At 33.9% G+C, this 23286-nt stretch overlaps 1 protein-coding gene across 1 annotated transcript in view; it reads left to right on the plus strand.

Moving 5' to 3' along the window:
* Window positions 1-414: 414 nt before the first annotated feature.
* Window positions 415-23286, plus strand: part of LOC123525765 (uncharacterized) — a 238853-nt gene continuing 215981 nt past the window's right edge. The window contains exon 1 of the mRNA XM_053538484.1: window positions 415-738. Within this exon, the coding sequence (XP_053394459.1) occupies window positions 713-738 (26 nt within the window). The 5' untranslated portion in view covers window positions 415-712. The remainder of the gene's footprint in view (window positions 739-23286) is intronic.

Raw genomic sequence — 23286 nt, forward strand, 5'->3', positions numbered from 1 at the left:
TTTCACTAAATTTGACAGACTTCTCCCGCATAGATCAATATTCCAATAGGCCGAGCACATACCATTCGATTTGTTAAGATTTCATAAGAACAACATTGATCTAGAAAGAGGGAGAGAGAGAGAGAAAGAGAGAGAGAGAGAATCTTTGAAAATCGGAATTGAACAGAGAGGTATGTGTTGTGTAATCAACAATAGACAAAGAAATGTTTGTTAAAGCATACATAAAACTAATAATACTCTCCTTAAGCCTGTTGTTTCCAATCTTGAATTGGAACGCTGAAATATAGAACGAGACAGCCATCTGAATAAATTGTTGCTATTTCTCAGTGGGAGAAAAATAATAACAGTTTTAATCAAAGAGCCAAAAATATTCCTAGACTGAAAACGAGGCGAACGTTCTATCATGTCTTGTTTAACACAAGTTCCGAAGTGCTTAGTGAGCTAAATGTTAGAGAATATTTATAAATCTTTCGTACCTTTTGCTGTCGGTTAAAATACAATACATCAAAGCATTTCATCTATAGCGTTGCATAAAGATGCATCAAGATTTTAAAGCAGTGTTCGTGTGTTAATTGCTTTTCTTCACTCCATTGCACATGCTAATTAGTGTTTATGGATAACAAGTCATAATAGTCTGATAAGCCTGGTACTGGCTGGATATTACCTGTGCACTCCTCAAGGCGAATGGAATTAATGCTACGCAAATTCCGTGATGAAAAACATGAACACATGTAAGAGGTAAGTAATTTTGTATGCTATGCAGCGAGAAGTATAAATTTAAACTGATCCCTCAGCGGGCGATTCTTTGATGTGAGGGCGCTGCGATCTTAAAGTGTCAACATAATTATGTATTGTTGGCAGCATTACCTTAGTATTTGTAATATTTCGTTTGATGTCGTCTGCGTGAATGTGTATTATTTAGTTCAACATTTTAAATGTCCACAAAACCAAGAAACGTTTAATTTCGAAACTGCAACAAACGGTTTACTGCTTAGTTCACTGCCTGACTAACTTATTTCAAAAGAAGTATGAAAATAACTAGATAGGTCCTTTAAGTGGATAGAACCCTGGATAGAAAGCTAAAGCTCAGCGACCACAAAATTTATATAGTTGTCTCTCTGTAACTCAATAAACATGATACAACAGTTATCCACTTCATACTACACACTTACAGAGTGTATAACCGGTAAATAGTCAAAAATATTACCCAAGGACCTAAGAAGAGAGTGCCAATAGTGTTGATTATTACATGATACCTTGTTTGTGCTATGTGACCCATCTAAAGTTCAACATCATATTTTGGGCTTATACCAAAACATGAAAAATGAATTAAATTTATATTCTGATGTCATACAATAACTCATTTATGGAATGGATTGACGGTCAACAGTCAAAACTATTTATCTCTCGTCTTCTGGACCTCTGACAAAAACTTTTACTATCGACCGGTTAGCCATTCTGTAAGTATATTTCCTGAAATGCATGTGTATATATACAGAAAATTTCTGTTTTTCCTATATATTTGCCTTTAAGAGTTTTCAGGTTTTCCGTATACCTACACTTTCTAGTAAATCAAGATACCAGTACCAGGCTGGTATATATGTTTATATTACAAAGTGCATATTTCATTATTATAATGTTACTTATTCAAAATGAAACGTCAATCGCTTGATGAAATAATAGTTCATATGCAATTAAATAGACACAGACCGTGATATTCTGTAGAAATCTAATTATAAAATAGTCGTAACATAACACGAACTAGTAAAAACTAGGCACTGGGTATACAGATTGTGTTATTATACAACAGAGAGGTGTCGTATATATGTCTTGCTATTTGTATTGACCTTGCATCCATAACACGCTTGATAACTGCAGGCAATATATTATGTAATAAATCAATATCTAGCAGACAAACTAAAGATATTGGCTAAACTTACAGAAACAACAAATTTGCAATTGTTTCTTTTTCTCTCTATTTTCTGCCATGCTTCGAAGCTGTTTGTTTTTTAACAAGTTATTTCATACACATACTTTTATGGTATTGACCCTGTAGATTTGTGCTCCCTAAGGATCGTTTTACAGATTTTATTTACTATTTTTATTAACGGCTGAAAAATATCTCCCGTACTTGGAGTCTTCTGGTCCTTTGAGATCACGGAGTCCATTCATAAGATGTGTAATAGACTCCCACTTTAAACCAGTGCTAGGGGGCGTGAGAAGTGTAGCACATTTCATTACCTCTCATGAACAGACTCAATCAAACCGAGTCTGTATTATTCTGTTTGGCTGCATTTTTTGCTTCCAAAAAATCGTTTTACAAATTTTATTTACTGTCACAACAGCAATTTTTAAGTGCCGTGTGGTGGCAGTAAAAAGTCACCACGTACTTGAATTCAGTCTTCTTATATTTTGTAGTCCTCTGAGATCATGGCGTCAATGCAAAAGATATGTAATAGAGTTCCGTTTTAAGTCGGTGCTAGGGGCGTGACCGAGTCTGCTATTATTCTGCTTGGTTACATTCTATGCTTCCAAAGGATCTTTTTAAACAAGTCAGCATAATTTTGAGCTCTGAAAATCGCACAACATAACCTATTCAATTAAAAACATTTCCGGATAGCTAGATGAGTATCAAGCATTCCTTTGAACATACATAAAGATTGTTAAATGTAAAGGAAATCAGCAAATTTATCATGTATAGTATTTATATAATATTTATATTAATTTTAAAGCTTTTAATATAAGGCAGTAGATACAGTTATATGCGTTCGCTTCAAGACAAGCGGTTGTAAATCTAATAGCAAGAAAATGAAACAATTGAAATTAAGTTAAGCAATACTAAGATGAAATATACTATATTCGCAGACTGTGCTTATTAAAACAATATCACAACTTAAAAATAGAACATGCATTGCGTAAATTTACTTTAATTTGCATAATTAATTTGTTCGCCTGATAATGCTAGTATATGTATTACGCTTAGGTATTAGAAGACTCTGGAATCAGTTGGTTTTAATAATTGCAAAGGTCATACTAAGGATGTTTATATGTTGGAAGGTGTTATTAATTACGATCAGAAGCACAATCAGCATTGGTTACCCATTAAAATTGTCATAGTAAGGAAAAATATATATAGCAAAAGCATATTTTAATATATCTAAGCACGGTGAAGAGGTTAATAATATATGCATGCGAATTAATATCTCGAGGGCGCGGCCCGGTTGATGTATCCTTTTGGGCTTTTAATCGATACGGAGTATTTAATTATATTATAACAGAAAGACAAATTTTCTAAACTATGGCCTCCTTCTTGCGAATAAGGTTTTCCTATGATTCGGCCTAACGCCATCGTTTTTGACCTCATATGACAGAAGTTTTAAATGTTACCAAAATTTCACAGAGGCAAAGATGTTGATGAGGTTAGTTTAGATCAGTTGAAAATATGACTGCTTATAGTGAGACAAAAATTTAGACACAACGTTTAAAATTTGACCCAGATTATAAGATTCTTTCACTGGTTGTAGGTGCTGATGGGAATTTCCGGCCTCGAGGGTAACTGTTTAGGCCGTAACGAGGCTCCAGACGAGTTACCGCCTAAACAGTAATCCGATAGCCGGATATTCCCATCTGCACCTATAACTAGTGACAGAATCTGTTTTGTTTTTTTTTTGCATACCGATATCAAGAAATAATAATAAAAAATAAAATCAATCGAACGGCTTTCTTTTTAGAACTATTTCTTATAGCAGCGTATTTGAACAAAGCGCGGGAAAGCAACGTCCGTAAACAGGAAAGACGTAATGACGTTTCAAAGACAAATAACAATGTTTAGTTCCGGTTTTGTTTAATCAATTGCAGCGTAACGTTATGAATTTTTGATAAAATAACGTATTTTGAATAGAGAAATATACTATCAGGAACAAACAGCAACTGTCAACGTATTGGATTTTTATTCCGTTTTTTGAAATAAAATATAAATAACTACATAAATCTTCTACATATATTTAGTTCGTAATATGTCATTTAAAGCACGAGAGTCATCTTACACGGATTTTTCCAGCATCGGTAAAAATACCGGAAATCCCCGTCTGGTATGCAAGAATACACAGTTTAGACCTTGACTTATATCTTATAGAGACAATTAAACGGTACGGGCAGGATTCATAAAGACCAGGTAGAATGTCAACACTGTTTTCTATAATTTTACCTAGTGACTAACGTTTTGACCCCAGCTGACCCAGTTTTGAACATGGCTTAGATTTTATAAAGACAAACATTCTAACTAGAAATTACCAATATAAGACAGTTAATTTCTATAAAAACGGTGACGTCACTGTGACCTATTTATTTTTAGTTAGATTATCAAGTTTCAAACTCATCCAGGATTTTATCCAGGAAAACATTTGGACTTAGTTTCGTTAAGTTTTGGCCACAATCGTGACTTACAGTGTGTAAGCAGAAACAAATGTTAAGGACGATGGACGACAAACACAAGGTCACGTAACAGCTCACCTTATAACCTTGGTTAAGGTTAGCAAAAAGGCATGTACTAGAAGAGCAGTTGTATTAACTGTTAGCAGTCATACAGAACAACAACTGTGGTTCGATTCTGTTGTTAATTTGTCTTAACTATTAGCTGCCAGTCTTCCAGCCAGTTTTCTGTGAAATATAGTGTACTGAATACATCAATAGATAATATCATCTGCAACTCGGCCTCAATAGTTGTATACTATAGCTGTGCTGTTTGAAAAATAATTAATTACCGCTGAATTATCCGCTGTCACAGCCATTTTTTTATGACTCTGTACCAAGTGTTGTTAAGCATTCAAGTTATAGATACATAATGAACATCAGTGATCAGGCCCCGTGTTCATAAAACATTTTTCGGTCTCAGCTGAGTTTAAGTTTGAAATTTTAATATCATTTTTGGTATAACTTCAAGGTTAAATTCCAATTGAGACTGACCATCAATACTGAATAGCCACTTGAAAACAGTTATTAACTTAAAATGCTATTTAGATATAAACGACAAATAAAGTTTCGTTATCAAACTCAGCTGAGACTGGAAATGTTTTGTGAACACGGGGCGTGTGTTTTATAACAGCCCTAATCCTGCAGATTAATACAGAATACTGACACACAAACAAAATAGATACAGAGAAAATCTAGCCGGTCGTGCCCTTAAAGCTAGCAGTGTTCAAATTTGAAAGTGCATTAGCCATGCATACGTTAAATATACATGTGTAAGACGTTAAGAAGAATTTCTGCCTATAAATACATTTCATGCAATAACGCTTACCATGCTGGTCAAGATGTGTTCTGCCTTGCGATCAGTGTAGATCAGTATCAGCTGCACATCCGTGCTGGTAAACAGAATTGCCGGAAAACTGATTTTAATGTTAAATGCAACAAAATGTGTGCAATTCATAATATAATCTTGTTTACAATTGGAAAGGAAATATAATGTAAATATAAGAAATGAAATGTATGTTTTCGGCTAGCGCGATTCATGGATTTGCCGATCATATTCTGTCGTTCATTTCGCATGAACACCGAAGAAAAAAATTCATTTCTTAATTGTAGTCACAAGTTATATATCTAGCGATAGCATCAACTATAACAGAAGTATATAGAAACTTTGACAATAATAATTTTACAGACATTTACTGACATATAAGGTGTTGGCTGCTCAAGTCAGTACAGAAACTTACGTTACAACAGTCTAGAATTTAGTATTATTACTGATTAAGCTCATTACGAAAACATGCCGAAAAGCATACTTAATGTGTCGTAAATATTAAAGATGTTAGTTATTGGCACCGTTATGCAGTGTATAATCGGATTATTTTTGGCAATTCTTACGTGACAGTTGGCAATAAAACTTCTGATGGTTCTGATGTAGAAGCTGGAATTTTTATTGCACGTGTGCTACCTTTCTGCCGAAATACACTGAAAAGATAAGAAGTTAGGCAAACATGAACCATGCACCTGTTCAAAAAATTTTATCAATGTCTATAAAGACTGTGGAACCAATGAAGCATTTAACAGAAAAGATTGTTATAGAAATCGAAACCACTTTTAAATAATATGATCTGACTTAAAATCTCAACTTAACTCAAGAAGCAATGCCTATTGTTGACTTGAAATATTTTCATTTCTTTCGTGAATAGTTCTAATTGTGTACTATGCGTGGGTTGTCCTGCCGAAAGCATTAACTGAAAAAAAAAAGTTTGTTTATACTTCAGCAAAAGAAAAAAAATATTTTCCGAGCAAAGACAGCATGACAGTTGCCCAGATGTGCCGCAACACAATAAAAGCCAGCTACTCATATATATTATATCAACCATCCAACGTCAGTTGATTATGGTTTTAAATGTATCTAAATTCCAATACTAAGACAAATTACAAAACTCTTGTAATCATAAAGCCTAGCTGCGATGCTGGCTTTAAAAATGGGTACATATATAGAAGTATATAATACTGAAGCGGCCACGTAAAGATAGACACTTAATTTGTGTCTCCAATTTGTAATAGGAAAGTTAAAAATGACAAAACTGAGTTGTCATGTGAATTCATAACCCTTCAGTATTTAATAAAATTAACCATTTTTACAAAAGGAGGCGTGAAGTTGTAACTTGAGCTGTTGCATGATGCTGACCCATTACTTGTTTTCTACTATTAAGCCGACAGAGATAAAACCATCCCAACACAACCGTTAACAATTGATTGATATTTCTCATGTTCGCTCTTGTTATTTCAGAAAGTCTGGACTAAAACCATTGATCGTGTCACCATGCAATAGACGATTTATCTCCTGATACAAAACATTCCTCTAGATGAAATAATATCCATTGAATTTCAACTAAGTCTACCTTTGTATAACTGTTAATTAATTCAATTTCATAGGCAGGAAGACGTGTTTTGTTGCTGCTGAAACGGTTATTTCGTGGACTTTTCAATTGAAATGAAGGTGAATTTTATTGATTTCGTGGAATTTACTTTGTGGTTTGACTCAAGCGTGATATCCACGAAAATAAGTTTCTTACGCATAATAATGATTTCACATCAATGTTGTTTGATTCTGCTACATTCTTGTACTAGGAATTTCCTTGATGTTAAAATAAATGTAAAAAGGTCAATTGATCTTAATAGAACTTCATAACCCTCCACGTACCTGCTGTTTAAACATGAATGCACTTCAGAATTTATAGGGTTAAGATAAGAGGGAACTGCTGTCTTTGAACGCTTTCCCATTATCATTTACTTTTAGATTACCGCCAGTATATTTTCGATTGTATTCTTTTTATAAGATTTGCAATATTGACTCCATTTTATTTGATTTAGTCTTGGTACATTATGAAACATGTATTTTCGTTGACAATAACCCCACCAAGTTACAAGACAAATTTCGTCTAACGGGACATAATACGCCCATTCACAAGCAGAATGGGAGAGGGCAGTAACAAGGAAATGGGAATTAAAAAACAAGAATTGTCAGCAGTTTCTTTGGGGATGGGGATGGAGTACTACTATATAAAGAAAAACAAAAAAGTGCATGGAAAATATGGGAGAGTATAGTAAGAAGCACATAACTGACCTTAAGAGTGAACAAATATGGGGACGTAGAAGTGAGGGAGTGGGGTGTATGTTGAAAGAGCGATAACGTGGGTAGGGAATGTCAAGGCACAATATGGAACTGAACTGAAGGTGGAATGAAAAACAGGTGCGGTACAGTTTAGGGCGGCGTAGAGTATGTCGGTATGGAATTTGGGGTGAAGCTGACAGTTACGAAGCTTCTGCGGCAATAAACTAATCTAAGAGTAAAATAATACAGGTACAGAGAGTGGGGATATCTTGGGGGATTAAGGATATGGATGAAGGATACTACGACATTTTTGTTCTGCAATAAAACTCACAGGGAAGGATGAGGTATGAGTGGAGTGGAAGACAACAACGAGGCATACATTAAGACAGTATATGATAAAGACTAGGCTCAACTAAAGAGAGTGTGCTGAAATGGACACAGATGTTTAACTGAACTATGTCACTAAAAAATTCATCTCAAAGAATTTCGGAAGTTGTTATTGCGCAAGCTTTAGCGCAACTTATTGATTCTCCTTTTGGGTTAAATATGAAAGTAAAATTGCGGACTCTAGTTAATTGTATGATAATGTTTCAGCAGGTAAAAACTTTTAAAAAATCAGTTTAGATGTAATGGAAAAGCAAAGTGCAGTGACAAACAGTGGTGTATGTTCACAAGCAAGAAGACAGAAAGGGAATGAAAATGCGGTATATGCTTGTTATTGTTTACTTTTTACAAGATGTGTGTATGTTATAGTGACAGTGTATACATATATTGCTAATATATGTATAGGAAATCATCTTCAACAACAAAGGTTCTCAGAAATATACAAAGAGGAAACATATTTATTGAACTATTTTATCTAGAAATGGGTTATTTGTTCCTTTTTCAGATCAGTCTAAATGCGAGTATTTTATCGAAATAACTCAGTAAAATGCAATGCATATGATACCCATGCATGAGTTTTATGTTTTCGTCCTACTGTGTGTGATGTAAATAAAGTCTGTGAAAAAGATCATTAAAAGCATAGAACGCAATTATGCAACATACTAGCAGACTCGGTTTGATTGAGTCTGTTCATGAGAGGTAATGAAATGAGTACTCCCAGCATATTTATCAACACTGAGTTCAAGTACGGGGAGAATTAAGCCACTTATAAAGTAAAAATAGAGTTGTCCTTAGGACAAAAAGTTATGATAAAAATGTGCATTCATTTTTAAGTTTTTCTAAGATAAAAAATCAAAAATGTGTTTCAGGTTATTTTTATAAAATTATTGGTATCGATTATGTAATAGCATATGTGCAAAAGTAAAACATCAATAAAATGTGTCAGTAAATTTAATTTGTCATGAAATTTAATTCATAGATTGTTTCTTTTCTTGGGTCTATTTGAACACCAATCAAATTCAAATTGGTAATACATTTATACTGTCTATAAACTAAAAAACGAGCGTGGTAACATACCCCACTGATCTCCTAAGTTGATAGAGCAAATATTACAGTGGGTATGTGTAATAGTTTAAAAATAAATCTGTCCGTAGAAAAAGGTTCTAGGAAATGTCTGTTATGTTTGGAAAGTACCCGTTAGATAAAAAAAAAACGAATGTATATTATTTACAAGGTAAAGGCGTATATGAATAGTAACTTTGGATAGAGGAATATACACTAAATAAAGTACCAAATAAAATATTTGTAAGCCAAATGCATTTGTCTTCTTGCCGCTAAGGAATTCTGTAACCCGACCGGAATAAAACATCAAACCAGCCGTAAATAATTTATTAATGTTTCTCATGTTGCAGTCTATAAGTCAAGATATTCTGGTTCAGAGAACTTTGTTCATTAATATCAAGTAATGGAAGATATCAGACGCTAATGCTAAATGGAAATTGTATCTGTTCCTTTTCTTAAAATATTTCTTCTTTCCAGAATTCTACGTTGACAAGTGACAAAAGAGTACTGCACTGCTTTGTGTTTTCAATGGATAAGTAAATGTACGAGGGGCGTTAAATATGTAATGTTACTCCGTATGTAGTTCCGTAACCGCTGAGTATTTTTAGATGCGGTTTTCGGCACATTATAGAGCAATTAATTGGCAACACAATGCTATTTAAATTATAAAAATTAGTAGTTTCAAAGTAGAAATATAATCATTTGATTGAGGTGTACTCGGGTATACTGGACAATTTTATGTCCAAAATATTGAGATTGTAATACGCAGTTCCTTGATTCTACTATTCAACAACTAGAACTATAGTTCAATTTTCAGTTTAAACAGATAAAACAAATCATGATCTTCACAAAAACATGTGAAAACTAAAATAAAAAAGATTATAACAGTTTTAGATTGAGTGTGTATATTTTTACTCGAAAAATGATAAGGTGAGTACAATAAGCCTCTGCAATTTTGTCAGGCGCGATAATCATCGTTTAAAAAATTCTTGTATTTTAAATTGATACTAGTATTTTAATTCTCGATTGCGAAACTAGTTATTACAACTTTAATTAATCGCTCTCAAAACCCATTCCAGATGGAATCATCCTCGAGCTTAGATTTTTTAGTTGTGTTGTAAAATTAAAAATGAAATAAATAGTTTAAAACAAACGTAAATTCGTCAAATATTGCTGTACCTCGTAGATAAATGATAGAATTTTGTGATTTTACAAGTTATTCTATTTTTCTGAGACTCTGGATGCCCAGGACAAACCTAAATTATAATTATGGTCCAGTATACCTCAGTACACCTCACTAAAATGATTATATTTTTACTTTGAACATGCCGACTTTTATAATTTATATAGCATTGTGTTCCAAATAAATTGCTCTATAATGTGCCGAGAACCGCATCTAAAAATAGCTAGCGGTTATGGAACTACATACGGAGTTACATTACATATTGAACGCCCCTCGTATGTGGTTATTTTCAAAATGCAAATATTTCGATCTTACACTAAAAAAAACGTATATCTTCTATAATTATTTTGATATAACGCTTTGATGTCCCGCACACATTCTCGGTTTATGCATTATTTTCGAAGATACAAGATCTGTGTTGTTATACTGTTGTCTCGTTTTGTGTTTATATTTATAAGAACAAATGATGTGCACAATATGAGAATATTAAAAGTATTTTTTTTTTTGTCATGGCCGAATTTATTTATGCCTATTCTTTTGAAGATAACGTGATGGCCAGTGCAAGATAATCTCTTCTGCCGTAGTCAATATATGTTAGATTTTAAAACTTTAATATGAAAAATTATCGCTAATTTGGTTATTTCTGTCCTCACATAATATATTCTGTTTGCTACAAAATGTAGCAATGGTAGCAATCTATACAACTGACAGCAAGACCATACAAAATTAGACAAAAACAATTTGTGTAAATAAAATCTGATATGCATCATATCAAGATATTAAACTACTTAAATTGGAATCTATTCTAAAGAGTTGTTCCCAAACCCATATATTTCCATATTTTCCACTTATATATATATATAAGTATTTTTGTGTAACAAAAGTGTACATAAAACGTTTCGTTTTGTCAAGATTCAATCTTATATCTATAATGTCATTAAATATTACACACTATCTTAATATCTAAAAATATCAATTTATTTAAATTGATATATAGTAGGAACTTTAGTTTGGAATTTGTAAAATGGAGTGCCTTTCCGTGATATCTTTTTTTTTTTTTTTTTTTTTTTTTTTTGGTTTAAGTTGGCGTTTAGTTTTTACACACGAAACTTCAGCTTTTTTGCTAAGAAACCTATTTATTATCTAGTTAAAATACTATTAATCTAAATATAGATCTTGTTGTTCAACCCATTTGTACCTCATTAAGTGAACTTTTTTCTGTGGAAAGGTATTAGAAAGAAAATGGATGAGACTTATATTTGGTGCTTTATCTGGCTCAAGAACAAGAAATAAGTGGCCGGCAATAATGATACATCTTGGCGTAATTGAACAAACAAACCTTGTAAAATATATGCCAATCAATACCATCGCCATGATTCAAGGTTAAGCCGAAGCTAGTCAGTGACCCGCGACAAATATTGTGAAGTACATAATACTGTTATACCATCGAGCATGTAACAACTTTCATTTAGAAAGAGCCTATTTGGGTTTATTTGTATTGCAATAGCCGTTTCTCAGCTTGCCAATGCAATTGCAATTTAGGCAATTTTATTGTTTAACCTTTAGCTGCTGGCGGCAAGTTATTTGCCTTGCGACAGTGGACCAAGTCAGCTGCAATCCGTGCAGTCTGATCATGGTCTGCACTGTTCGCTATAGTCATACATTTTCAGTGAACACCCCTTTAAATGATAAATGGTACTGCCCAAATTGAATGATGGATCAGTCCATTAAAATATTAAGCAGTGTAAAAGTTAATTAAAATCTAGTAAATCCCGGTTTGTTTCACCTCCTCTGACTCGCCAACGGTCTATTAAGGGTCATAATGTATCGGATTTTGACAGGTGTATTTCTGTACTTCAAGTTTTAATCTAATCAGATTTGTTCCTTCTGTATATTTCCATAGCTAGATCACGTCAAAACATAGGCCTTAAATTTAAAATACAGAAAACTGTTCGTTCAAATTATATTTTGTATTTAAAGTTCACTGAAAACATGTAGAAATCGGAGAGGATTTTCGAAATCATATATTCATCAAAAAATAGCTGAAAACATTACTATAAACAAGTCGTCGACGAAGGATTCGAAAGTATTATAAAGTGAAATTCCTTTCTGTAGCTCATCACGACACTGGTTCTCAGCTAGCGAGTACAACTGCAATTGTTCATAAACAGAAAGCATGGTACAAATAATCTCAGTGGGATTCGATGGCTTTGCTCTTTTTCGTTGTTTCTAAACAAAACTCCTATCGTAACACAGTTCCGCCGATACAGGCCGGAATTAGGTAACCATATAGCTTTTAACAAGTAAAGTAGCAATATTTCTCTGGTGTTTCAGTCAAAGGCAGTGGTCTAAAATATAGCATTTAAGAATTAGTGTTCTCTCATTATTGTAGAAAATGAAAACTGAGGGAGTTTTTGCGGAGACTGATTCATTGTATCTTGATTAAAATATCACAAATGATAAATTACCTGCAATTGAAATAGCGGCTTGCGGTTTATCAAGTAATTAAGACTGAATTTATGTGCTAATTTAATTGTTTTGGGTGGGAGGGCATTTAATTACCCGCCGCCAGGAGGCGGTGGGTTTATTGGTATGCTAAAAAAATTCGCGTGTGGGACATGGAGCAAGTCACGTGACAGGTTTTCGATCCTGTACAGATTTTTTTTGTTCGTAGATGTGTGATACACTAATACTTTATTCGAATGATAAAATATGAAATTTGTAAAAAGGAAATATTGAAAATTTAGGGACGGTTTTTGAGCATATATCTTCTTGTTTATATTTTTATTTCTACAATTTTCGCCTTGAATCATGTGGTACATTTGACTTAGATACAAAAATTTTATAATTTGGTGGTGATGTAGGATTACCACGATTATCGGAGATTTGTGGAATTATGCTTTTTCTTAATATTAAATTGTAAAATCAGGTTGTGTATGACGTCATCAATATCCGCGTATATACATTACATGTAAACAAATAATCAGCTGTTCAGTGAGCTGATAACCTTTGATAGAGATGAGTAAATGGAAATGTGTTTACATTACTTCTGTTAGGATTCTTGTTAGGAAAGTGTGGTTAGTTTGCATAAAACTATAGATAATAGATTTTTTAGGATATAATTTAATATATTTAGATTGCCATGACCTGCAGATGACCACAATTATTTTGAGATCATTAAAAGGACATTCATTATGACTGATCTGAATATACATTTCTGGCTGCGGAAAAACTTTTGACTTGTTGCTTATTTGTCAAGTAGTGTCGATAAGCAAGATGTTTTGACAAGCACGAAATCTTAGTGATATATATATATGACAAGTTCATGATCATTATGTTTTTGTTTTCACCTTTTTCATTCTTGTAATGCTTGGAAGCCGAAGAAGTCTATGCCGTTAAATGTTATTTTTAAACACACACAATCCCTAATTCTTGATACTAGTATGTTATTACTAGTAAGTGCAAACACTTTTTTAGAACATAAGTTTATGTGAACTACAATAACTAATTTGTAAATGTCCCGTTGCACTTGTTACCATTAAAATCTCTAGTATGGTTTTGCATGCAAGTATACATTTATAGGAAGATATTCCATTAACCCGACCTAAGCCCTGTCCTGAATTGTTAATTGATACATGTGTTGCATGTTTCTGCTCCTTAAGACATTTGACAGATCTAACGGGAAAGTGATTATTCATGTCAACTATGAAATCTACGATTTGGGCTTGTATCATCTGACCCCGTTCGGAAGAATATGCTAAAAAATAAGTCATGTTATTTTTCCACTACATATGTTATACATAAAGCATTACTTTAGGCGTACATGAAAACAATAACATAAATCTCCAACAGAAAAAAGCCACTTTCAACGGACGCAAACTTCCAGTTGTCACCGTACAGCAATGTCTGTGGTTGTTATACACACAAAGAATAGACAAAGTAAGATATGGACGGATTGGATTATCTTTTGAATGGCCAATGGTAAGACACTACTGATATTTAAACTTCTAACTTATAGCCTGCTGGCGGCAAGTCATTTTGCCTTTGCAACCAGTGCAGACGAAGATCATGGTCAGCACTGTTCGCTATTCAGTCAGTAAATTTGCAATAAACACCCCTTTTAATCATAAGTGGTACTGCCAAAACAATGATGGGCCAGTCCATTTTAGAAATTTAGCAGGGTAAAGGTTGAGCACTAACACCCTAATCCTCACTCTTTATTCCAGTCATGAACACGCATGTGGTAACAAAGGGCACAATATGTTAAACATAAAAATCTTGGAAAATATAATGCGTTCTAAGATGTGATCAGCGGTCTTAATATGACGCGTGGCAACCAAGAAAAGTAGCTTGTACTAGGACGTAGTGGTACGTCCCATACAGCAACTAAATTAAACTTTTGGGATTAATCTACGTGTTCCACGATACCACAACTATGATATCTGCCATATGAGATAAGTAATTTGTTTTATAACTTTGAGTACTACCATATTCTCAGGCATTGCAACAAGATAAAGGCAGCAACCTGCCACATATTTTCTCAGGTAGGACATACCAGTGAATTTAAAATTTGCCCGGTGAAAATCCGTTGGATATGAATTATAAGTCAGTATCATATCTTGGGCATCTTATGGCTTCATATGCATTTCTAAAATGTTTGACCGAAGAAGAAGTACTTCAGACTTCAAAAGATACTTCTAACATTAGGTCATGTTATGGAATGTAATAATTTAGATGTCTTATTCCTTTGTGGCATACGATTTTGACTATTTATCAAAGTTTTGTTTGTCACTTCTGTTAGAACGTTTGCTTTCTTATTCATATTTTCATGCACAACATAAGAATTTACCGTTATATAAATATATTTTCTAAGATGATAAAACTATGCTCTTTAATATAGTGCTTGGGCAAAGCTTAAAAAGAGGTTACTTTATTTGTCAAATTGATGCCTCATTTGGAGTCAGATGCAAATATTCCAACGGTTTTATCTGCTTCAACATGAGAACTAAAACTACAGAAATAGGAATAGTCTACTAAATGAGACAATAGAAGCATCCATTCAGAAAAACGGACAGACACAATTGAGCAACACCATGAAAAAACCAACATAGTGCATTTGCGACTGTCAGAATAATTTGTATATCCGATATATTGATAACGTAACACATAAGCACAGATAGTGCTCGAACCCCTTTTCATGGTGTCATTGCTATAATTATTGTTGAATTGATGTTAATAAAAGGATTTGGGTCATTTACGGCTTATTTGGGTTCATTATGGCGATAGCTGTATCCCAGCATCACATATTATATCATATAAAATAGTTAAAGGGAACCAGATATTTGTTAGAGCAAGTACTCGTTGTAAAATACTATGTATAAATTTGGACCAATCAGAAACAAGTTCTATAAATAGCACGTCTGCTAGGGTATAAATAGGTAGATGGATGACAGAGAGTTCATTCGGTATCCAGCGATTGAAGAAGACACGTCGAGGATTCAACTAATTTTTCCCAGTACCTTGAGAAGGACGTTATTGCAACTACCCTGTCAGGGCAGATAAATTATTAAAAAAGAAGACGTTTGAAGTTCATACACTAAAGAAGAGTTGCAGAATTTCAACAAGGTTTCGAGCTATAGGGTCAGCGCATAGGAGTTTAACCTTTATGGTAGTTGAATGCTATAGACTATAGCAAATATAGGCTGAGCATCGGAAAGCTGAGACAGAGACCCATAGTTTGGTAATCTACTGAGAGTAGGAGAGTTCCAGCTTATCGACGGTTCAGCGTTATTGGCGAAGTACAGCCAAGGCATCGGGGATATACCTATATGGTAGTTGAATGCTACATGTGATAGCATATAGGCGCTGAGCATCCAGGAGTCAGGGCAATTATATAGAGTTAGAACTGCAATTAAGAAGACAGAGGCCGAGCATCTATGCGATAGGACTCGTATGTTGTTGATTCAAAGACATTGTCTGACGGGAACTTCAACAAAAAGACTAGTCAAGTATAGGGTCTCCAGCCTATAGGAGTTTGAGCTAATCAGTATTAATTGAAGATTGTTAGTTTAAAACATTTAGAGATTTGCCTGACCCCTGAAATTATGTAGCTCATAATAGAAAGCATTCACAAATCATTGGTACACGAATCATTTAGGCAAGGTAGCCAGAGGAAAATTCTATATATATGAGATATTTGGTCTCACCAGATCTACGTTTTAACAAAGGACATTCTATTTCGTTTGTCAGCTAGTCTAAGACATAGTCACCTTAGCGATTGGACCCTTTCATTGTTCAAGATACTAAAGGCGTAGGCACTTCCCTGGGTCATATAACTCGTATCCTGACAGCGACCAGCATGGATCCAGAGCAGTCTGCGCATCCACGCAGTCCGGTCAGAATCCATGCTGTTCGCTAACGGTTTCTCTAATTGCAATAGGCTTTGAAAGCGAACAGCATGGATCCTGGATCCATGCTGGTCGCATATGCACTATGTTGGTTTTCTCATGGTACGGCTCAAATTATTGTTCTCGCAGAATCACATTATAAAAATAAGAAATATATTATCTAAACAATAAATCTTTGTTTAACATGAAGTAAATAAGCTTATCTTCCTGAGCAGTATTTTATCGGCTTATAATTCCAGAACTAATAGAAATAAGCATATAGTAAACAATTTTTTCCGCTCAAGGTGAATAATAGCCTTTATGTTGTTCTGATAGAGAGAACAGTTGCCGCTTGAGTATTTGGTAGCTTATGGGTTTGTTGACAGCTTATTCAATGATAAGTGAAGAATAGTTTCAAGAGGAAGAAGATAACTGGGATATTAGATAAGTTGTTTGATTGCCGAATGAGAAATAAAAATGCAAATGTGGGCCTGTAATAAGAATATGTACATTATGTCAGGACAGGTGTTATTTCGTTTTGAATGCAGTAGAAATATGCCAAGATCAGGAACACTGTTATAGCATATTATTCTTTTTAAATACGTTATACGTAAGGCATAAGTTCGCGAAATTAACTACAGTACAAGAACTCCAGTTAAACAAATGCCAACCTGGTACTAATGGAATGTTATGATATATGATATCGCTAATATCATAATGACAAGTTTACTAACAAGAAAAGTAAAATACATGTTTGACTATGTAAAAGATAATGTATGATTCATTTGATAGACTGGTTAGTCTAAAATCAAGGTTTCTTACATATCTATTTCAATAACTGCACAAATGACGAGAAAGAGAGAGAGTCATTTATGAAATAGTATAGACACCACAATCTTACAGACATAATGACGAAAGGACATATTAAACATGTATACATCAGTATTCCCACTGTCACATTACCAGGTTTCAATTAATTAACTTTTATTATTTTCTTTGTAGTTGTAGGTGAATGAACGTTACAACATACAGCTACACAAACTAGTGACATAAGTATACTGTATTACACACCATTATTTTGTTGGCATTGCAAATATAATTTGGGTCCAACTTTAAAAGACCAAATGAGGTACACAGGTTACTTCTGAACTTTGCAAAATAATTATGTTTAACATTTAGACATGATAAAAATATCGCAGATGTGCTATTACAAAATCGTGTGTTTCTTTTTTCTTAGAATTCCAATTTATTGACTAATGGTATCACTTAGAACTACATTATGAGTATAAAAAATGTATGCATTTTATCAAGTTACTTAAGGATGTAGGAACGATTTTTTTCTAACGTTAAGAACTTTTTCATACTCTGTGAGCTTGAAGAACATTAGTTTCCAAGACTAACAAGAGAAGAAAAAACACAGATCACCGGACTCGTTTTAAATTTATAGGGCATTTTCTTCACCCATTGTTTAAGCATTTCTGAAATTTTGAAAATTGAAATAATGGTAGTACTTTATAAAACATATAATATCCAACTTAATGTTATAGAGATTTCAGGTAAATACAGCTTAATATGAATACAAGGTGATGTCAGTATTATATAAGCATAAATGTTACTAACAAGTCTCTTTCATTTTTACAGGTTGACATAATTACCTTCCCCCCCCCCCCCCCCACCACCACCACCACCACAAGCCCCCCCCCCCCCCCCCCCCCCCCCCCACCTCCACACACACACACACACTATTTTCAATGGAAAAAAAAACGTATTTAGATCTATAAAAAAATTCTGACGTTAAGATTTTCAAAATATTTTGCAGCTTAATGACACACGACAATGCTTCAAAATGGAAAGAAAACGTTAGGGTCATCGTCCATCTAAGAGTTTTATTAAGAAAAGAAACTGTTAAAAACTGGTCAATTTTGATATTTTTTGTTCTTTTTGTTTTAATTTATATTTTCTAAATAATATAAAGTGCTATCTTGAAAACTTTTATTTCAATTATACCTTATCATTATATGTATCAGTGAGGAAAATATCAAAAACAAACCAGATCTACTAGTCTAAGAATAAACATTTGAAATTACCTACCCCTACCCCATTGTAAATCGTGAGTCAATTTAAGCAAATGCCAGCCAAAAATAAGGATGAATATTTTTTTGCAAATAGTAGAGTCCATTTGGTTAAATTGTACATTATTAGCCATATTTTCATTATTTAGCATTAATTCTTGCTAAAACTTTTGTTAGAAAGCAATATTCGAAAAAACATTTTTCAAAATGGCGGATATCCAGAAAACTAAAAGGCTCGAACATCCTTAACAAAATCAATTCTAATTTTATGTGCTAAAATGTGGTTCCCTCGCACTTACATTCGAAATATATTCACTAATTTTGTATAAAGGTATTTTGTTGAAATTATTGTTTTGTAAAGATCTTTTATACTAGTAATATAATGTATGTCACTTCATTTGAAATTATACAATTCTTTTATTTCTAATTTAAAACTGAAAGTACTCTGTTTCTCAAGGAATATGAACGTAATGCATATATAAAAACATATTCAACAGCTTGCAGAATATCAATGCTGACAAGATGGCATTGTAAATCTATGGTATATCAGAAAATTATTCAAATGAGCCGTGCCATGGGAAAACCAACATAGTGGCTTTGCGACCAGCATGGATCCAGACCAGCCTGCGCATCCGCGCAGTCTGGTCAGGATCCATGCTGATCGCTAACAGTTTCTCCAATTCCAATAGGCTTTAAAAGCGAACAGCATGGAGCCTGACCAGACTGCGCGGATGCGCAGGCTGGTCTGGATCCATGCTGGTCGCAAAGCCACTATGTTGGTTTTCTCATGGCACGGCTCAAATTTAGAATTCGTACTTCTGGAATATATTCACAAATTGCAAAATAATTTTGCTGAACTTCACATAAAATTGATATTGTCTGTAGGAAAACAGCCGAAATTCAGGAAAATGAGAGATTCGCTATTTTTATTATTGTGCATTTGACCACAAAACAAAGCTTTAAATTTCTACACAAGAGCTTATCTATTATATAGTTAAAATTTGATTAAGATAAATTGATATCTTCTGCTTTTACTCAATTGTACCTCATTAAACGTACTTGTTTCTGCGAGAAGATTTATCTAGGGACAAGTATTTGGTGCTTCCTCTGGCAACTGAACAAGAAGTAAGTGGAGGACAATAATAGCAGATTAAGGTGTAATTGAACTATGATTCATCATCAACGTATATGCCAATCCGTACATATGGCAGGTATCAATGTTATACCAATACTTTGTTTGATGTTCAGTTTTAGTGTCATGTTCCCAAAGTACTCGCTAAAATGCAGTTATGTATTTGTATAAAGTGCAGTATATTTGGGACCAGACCAGAAGTAAAATATCATTAATACCAATATTTCGTACTTGTTATAACCCACCTCTGTATACAATGTAGACCATGGTTTTTCTGACCAATTTTCATTGCCTATTTCTCACCTAAAACGCTGAGTTTGGCTATGGATACTTTGCATATTGTAAAAGGATACCTAATTCATCTTCAGCCATGTAGCTGTCACTCTTTCATTAACTTACTCATGACAGAGACATTCCGCGTAAGTCATGTTTGTCAGAGAAAAAGTGATACGAACTAAAAGAGAAAAAGAAATAGAAGGAACAATAGAAATAAATACTCACTATTTGGACGGTCATTGACAAAAATACCACATCCGATCACTTTGACATTGATCCTCCTATTTCATTCAAACTCTTTTGTTAAGTAAAGAAATAGAATAAAACGTTCCCAGAAAGTATCTCAACCAACAGACAATTATGTCATACAACATTAAGTAAATAAAGTCCAATAAGAAGATACCAAGGAAGCACAGAGCACAACCAAGCAAACATTAGCATACTCGGTTAAACTGAGTCTGTTCATTAAAGATGATGACATGTGCAACATCACTCACACCCTGCTCTATGTCACAGGCCGCTGTGGAATTCTGTCATAATAATATTGAACGGGCTCAATGCTCTAAAAGGGCCAGGAAATGTAACAACATCACAGAGTCAAAGAAAGGACAGGCTTTGTACTGCCGCCACACGGCACTCAAGAAACTGTTGTTGTGATATGCAAACGAGACTTGGTTTGATTGAGTGTGTTTATGAGAGATGATGAAATATGCAACACCTCTCATGCCTTGTTTAATACACTACAAATTGATGTATGGAAAAATAACTTCTGCGCACGCTGCATCGATATTTTGTCTGAAAATTAAATCAGTTCTGTTTCAATATTTGCACCTTATTTCCAATATCCATTTAATTAGATTTTCATATGCATGTCTTTGTGTCAGTAATGTTTACTAAAACTTGAGCTTAAATGTGATTAATCAAATGTTGGAATCTGGACTTTTATACTTATCTTTTACAAGTAATGCATTTGTACTCATACTAATGAGGCTGTACATCCGTGATCACATTGTAATATTTTGTTCGGGATATAGTATTTGACACGTTTTTACCGTGATGTGTATGTAAGCAACGAGTATGAATACTATGATTAACACAGCGTGTATTTTGTATAAAAAATCCAGATTCTAAATAGAATTAGCGTAGAATGCCATTCAATGCCGAGTCTGTGCTATCAATTATATGCCACTGTATTTAGCTTTGATTACAATTCGATTCTCCAGGGTTGTTAGTTTGCATGTAAAATATACATTTTCAAGAAAATAGTCCATAAAGGCGTCCTAAATTCAGTCTGCTTTGTAACTTTATACTTGTATTGCATGTCCCTTCTACTAAATACCCTCAAAAGAGCTCGACAGAAAGTAGTTTTTCATGTCAACCATGAAATCTAAAACTTGAACTATTATCATCTTTCAACGTTGAAAGACTGTCTTTCTGTTCGAGATAAACATGTGTGTTATTGTATACCATGCTGTTTTTTTCATTACAATATTTCTGCAAAGAAATATATGTGTATATATTTTACACATTACAAAGTTAATTTCATGCATTCTCATTAGTATATTATGTAACATGTCTGTCGGTATAAGGTATAAGCAGTTTGCAATGATTAGAATCGGTGGTGTGATACAATATTCTTAGGAATTGTCTGATACTCAATGTACGGACAAGGAAATACTTCATTCATAATTTCATAAATTTGTGGTCAGCTAGTTTATCAATACTTACATCTGTAGCAATTTTGACAAAACTTGCTCAAATTCGCTGTTATAGATTAGCAAAAACAGGACTGCCTCAATATATAATTCGACAAAGCCTTATACAGAATAACATATTCTAATGTCTACTGCTGGGGAAAATGAGAATTTAATGTTGTCAGTTTTTATGTTTTTACTTATTACAGACTCAGTGTTGTTATATTCCCTGGTCCTTTTGGACCGTGCAGTCAGTTCAATGTAACTGAACATTAGAGTTCCACATTACACGGTACTGGCACCTGGTAGGTTTTGCATATTTTATTACTTTTAACTAACAGACTAGGCTGTTAATTTGGTTTGCTCTGTTCTTCGAAAGGATCATAATAATTACGTGTTTCGTTAAATATTTTACCGAAGCTCTCAAAAACAGACTGAATAGCACACACTGTGCTGTTGCATTCTGTTTACTTCAAAAAGTATTCTTTGAGATTTTATCAACAGTCTTAATGTGCCGCGTGGCTGTAATTGTTCTAGAATTTATGTTCACTACATATCACTTACGAAGATTATCTTCTGGAATTAACTTACATGATAAGGGATGTCGCAATTATGCTATCTTTAATTTAGGTAATTTATGTTATGTTGTAATATAATTATTCTCAGACATTTGCAACAAAATAGTTGAAATAAAAAAAATGGAAACTCCACAGGTCGCTCAACACGACAAAAATGAAAATGTTGCAGGCTCGGTTTGATTGAGCTTGTTCATGGACGGTAATGGAAATGCGTGCCCTCAAGCACCGGGTTGAGTAGAACTCAACATTTACACATATTATAAGTACAAACATACAATTTAGAGACATCCGCAGATGTGTTCATACGTCGGTGCCCATGGAACCTTCAATTATACACTAGTGTGTAATTCCATGAAAAGCGGCATATGGTCCCCAGTTAAAATAATGGGTTTGCCCTAAACAAGAAAACAATGGGCAGAACTAAACAAGCTGGAATTTGGAATGGGGATCTGAGGTAATGGAGCCTGCAAATCACAGAAACTGCCAAAAGACAGAAATAAAAGCAGGCACCATATCCAAGTGGTGATTATACACTACCCAAAGCTGTGAAAGCGGGAGTATTGGCAAGTTTTTTTTTTACATAATGTGCACTCCACATACTCATTTGCTCAGTGAGAACCAAGGGGCAAATTGTTATGAAAAGTATAGTTATAATCTTTTTGAGGTATTTATTACCCAGACAAGACAATGTTTAAGTAAAGAGACATTTCCAAACTAATTTCAAAACTCTGTCATATCATTGAATGTAACGCTTTTGCGCAAGATACATTTTAAATAGTAGACCTGTAATGACATTCGGCATTTTCCGTTCGAATACGTATTCTCCGTATGCGATTCCGGAGTTCTCAAGTTGTTATGAAAAGGAAATGTTCCATTATGTCCGAAGGATGCCGACATAACATACGGAAATTTCCGATTGGCATTACGGGCTCAC

This window comes from Mercenaria mercenaria, chromosome 3 (assembly GCF_021730395.1).
Source record: "Mercenaria mercenaria strain notata chromosome 3, MADL_Memer_1, whole genome shotgun sequence".
NCBI lineage: Eukaryota > Metazoa > Mollusca > Bivalvia > Venerida > Veneridae > Mercenaria > Mercenaria mercenaria.